Source organism: Antrostomus carolinensis, unplaced genomic scaffold (genome assembly GCF_000700745.2).
Source record: "Antrostomus carolinensis isolate BGI_N321 unplaced genomic scaffold, ASM70074v2 scaffold28809, whole genome shotgun sequence".
NCBI lineage: Eukaryota > Metazoa > Chordata > Aves > Caprimulgiformes > Caprimulgidae > Antrostomus > Antrostomus carolinensis.
This window is the reverse complement of record NW_010339704.1, coordinates 16,418-19,925: the sequence shown is the minus strand read 5'-3', so window position 1 is coordinate 19,925 and position 3,508 is coordinate 16,418. Positions and strand designations below refer to the sequence as shown.

General features: G+C 52.3%; 1 protein-coding gene across 1 annotated transcript in view; it reads left to right on the top strand.

Annotated features, from left to right (window-relative positions):
• Positions 1-3,154, top strand: part of SFRP1 (secreted frizzled related protein 1) — a 15,698-nt gene extending 12,544 nt beyond the window's left edge. Inside the window, exon 3 of the mRNA XM_010175950.1 lies at positions 2,832-3,154. Coding sequence (XP_010174252.1) covers positions 2,832-3,154 — 323 coding nt within the window. The remainder of the gene's footprint in view (positions 1-2,831) is intronic.
• Positions 3,155-3,508: the final 354 nt, after the last annotated feature.

Genomic DNA, 3,508 nt, shown 5'->3' with positions numbered 1-3,508 from the left:
ACTCACATGCTGTGAATGATCCTCTGGGTCTCTTCCTGGGGTCAGCTCTCTCCTGGCAGTGACGACTGAAGATTTAGTCTATGCGAGCAAGCGCGTCCTGGGGTCTCGGAGGCAATTTTGTCTCTTTTCTTGCTCAGTGCTGAGATGGATTTGGTGCAGCACGAGGGGAGCAGAGAGGTCAGGGCTCCCAGGGAGGAATATGTTTGCTTTGGCAGCTCAGTCGGATCCTGGAGCCAAGACTCAATCCATCCCGCTTGAGCCTTTCCCCTGCTGCCTGCCCGCTGCTGGGTGGAGGTGTTCCCGGGGCCGGGGGGATGCCAGGGGAGCCGCAGCAGCAGCAAGTCGCACGATTCTCCCCCCTTGCCAAATCCTTTATGTTTTAGGAAAGCCGCAAGCCAAGGGGCTGCCTCCTGCTGCGTGGTGTTGTGCTCTCAGAGCTGGATGTGCAGCTGGGAACGAACGTGCCCTCCGGCACTTCTGATGTGCGTGGAAAATGCCAGAGCTGCGTGTCCAGCCCCGCTGCCTGTGAAATGTGCCTTTCGTTCCCGGGAGTCTCACCCGGAAAGTGAGTCTGAGCTTAAGGAACGTGGCCTGAGTAGGGGAGCAAGGAGGGGACTGAGCAGCCAGGTCACTGGCAGAAGGGTGAAAACTGAGCAGTGGTTATAATGCCCTTTGTTTTTTCTTTTTTTTGTGACTGCTCAGCCCACAGCAAGGCAGCCAGAGTCAGTCCTTGAGCCAGGCTGCATTTTACCTGGGCAGCACTGCAAAATCCTTCTGCTGATGACAAGAAGGGCATCGTTGCTGGGAAGAGCAAAGTCCTACACAAATTATTAGCACCCCTGCTCAGCCACCTCCTTGGTCCTCCTTGGCATTATCTGATCCAAAGCGCTGCTTTGCAAGAACAAGGTTTGGAGTTCTTGGTTCACGTTTGGATTTATGGTTTGCCTGGGCAGCTCCCATGCTCCCTGAATCTGCATCGCTGGCTTGCAAACAGACCAGTGCTGCTGTGCAGGGGGGAGAGCAGCTGTGAGCTCCCACAGCACCGTGTTACCAGACCCTCTTTGTCTTCCATTGACTATGATACTTGGAGCAGAACAGCACCTCCACCAGCTGCCAGATTGGTTTCTTCCTCTAGCAACAAGGATCTAAACTTGCAGCGATCACAGCAAAGCAATTTGCAAACAAGACATTTTGAAGAAGTCTCTTTATTACTAGTATTATACCATTTATACCATTCCTCCTGCGCTGGCAACCACTGTGCTTACTGCCAGAGTTCAAAGTCAGAATGGATAAAGAAATTGAGGTTCATATTGAGGGGTGCTGCTGCTGCTGCTGCCCAGTCAATGTCATGGGGCTTAGAGCTGCCTGAAAACTATTTGCTCTGTTTTCCAGATTTGTTGCAAATTGATCTGGTTCAGTGTCTTCAGCTCCTTGAAGCTTGTGTCTCTTGAGCTCCTCAAACATTCCGAATTTGGAAAACAGATGGAATGAAAATTTCACTTAGGTTTCCAGTCCTGGATTACTTTCTTGTACAGTAACAGTATAACGCAACAGGGCTCTTGGCAAACACAGCAGACGTTTTTGGCACACGGGCAGAGAAATACCGTTACTGGTGTTGCCAGTGCAGTGGCTGGGAGCGTGAGGGTAATACAGGGACTCTGCTGCCTTCTCAGGACTGTCATCGCGCTGTCCTGCTGCCATTCGTGTCTGGAACAGTGAGCAGAGCTGCCGTCCAGAAAGCAATGTGTGTTCATTGCTACAAGTTCCAGCAGCGCAAGACTTCAAGGAACGATGCTGTGGGGACCCATCTCCCTGGCAGAGCCAGAGCCTTCTGTGTGCCGTCTGCTGCACATGCTCTGAGAGTCAAATGAGAAGGGACGGCAGACAATTAATGCTCATCAATTGAGCACTGTTTATCTGCAGCTCTGAAGTAAACTCCCAAATGATGAAATGTGTTAGTAGTTTTTGGCCATATGTGCTTTTCCCCCAAAATGAGGCAGAGCCAAATGGCACAGAAGTGATACTTTAATGTACAACACATTTTCATCATTTTTCCCATGTACACTAAATCCCTCTTCATGGTCGTGGCAAAGGAACATTGATTTTTTTATTTTTTTATGTATTTTTTTGTATTTGGGTTGTGATTAACTTGGGGAAAATGCTGAACCCAAAGAGGAAAATATTTTCCGTGGATGTTGTATTGGATTAGCTCCCCTTCTCCCGGGGAAGGTGCAGGCGTGTGGCTGCTCCGCGTGGCTTTGCCACCCGCTCGCAGGTCCCGTGGACACGGCTGTTTGCCGAGGGTCTTCGCTGCTTGAATGTAGAAATGTTCAGTGCTTGGAAACTTGTTTCACAGGCACCTGAGTGCCAGGAGTGACTGCAAACAAATGCTTGAGAAGCCAGTTTGACCTTTTAAGTGGCCCCTTAGATTGCTCCATGCATCTAGAGCAGGGCAATCACCTTGCTTACTCAGCAAAGGTTTTGCTGGCAAAGAGCGTATCATCGGCTGAACAAGTGTCCCCCTCACGTGAAAAGTGCCTGGTGTGCTTTGCTGGAGGGAAGGGAAATAGAGAGTCAGTATTTTACTGTGATGCTCTCCTGGGCACGGGGATGGCTCCACTTCAGTCGCGAGGGTTTTGGCTGAGCCGTGTCTGGGGCGATGCCACAGCGAGGGGAGCGGGTCACTGGGCGTCTGCCGCTGGCCGAGCGCTGCTGCCGTCCTGGGGCACCAGTGCCCCCTCGCCCCCAGCCTCGCTTAGCAAAGGCTTTGTGCCAGCCAAGGCTGCTCAGGAGTCGTTTTGTTTTTCTCCTCCCTCTGCCTTGTTTTTCAGCTCTGAAGATGACCATAAAGGAAGTGAAGAAGGAGAATGGGGACAAGATGATCGTCCCACGGAAGAGGAAGGCGCTGAAGCTGGGGCCCATCCGGAAGAAGAACCTGAAGAAGCTGGTGCTGTTCCTGAAGAACGGAGCCGACTGCCCCTGCCATCAGCTGGACAACCTTGGCCACTACTTCCTCATCATGGGCCGCCAGGTGAAGACCCAGTACCTGCTGACGGCCATCTACAAGTGGGACAAGAAGAACAAAGAGTTCAAGAAGTTCATGAAGAAGATGAAGTCTCCTGACTGCCCGACGTTTCCATCCGTCTTCAAGTGAAGGGGTGGGCGGCAGGAGAGCTGCTGCCTGGACCTCGCACAGCCCGGCACGGCAGCTCAGTCTCACTCCTCTGCAGCGGCCATGCTGGAGCCGAGGCCTCCTGCTCCCCCCTCCTGCTCCTCGGAGCTTCCCTTGCCGCCCCCAGCCCTCCCACCTCCCCGCTGCCGGCATTTTCCTGATCACCTGGGCATGCAAGTGTGATGCACACGCACCAAACGGTTGCTGAGGTCACGCACAATTTACATCCACAATATCCAAAGACCTATTGCTGTACGGATATGTACATTCATTTAAATAGCAGCTGTCATGTAAAGAGGGCGAGCGGAGGGGTGTGAAATTATGTCAAGAGATTAC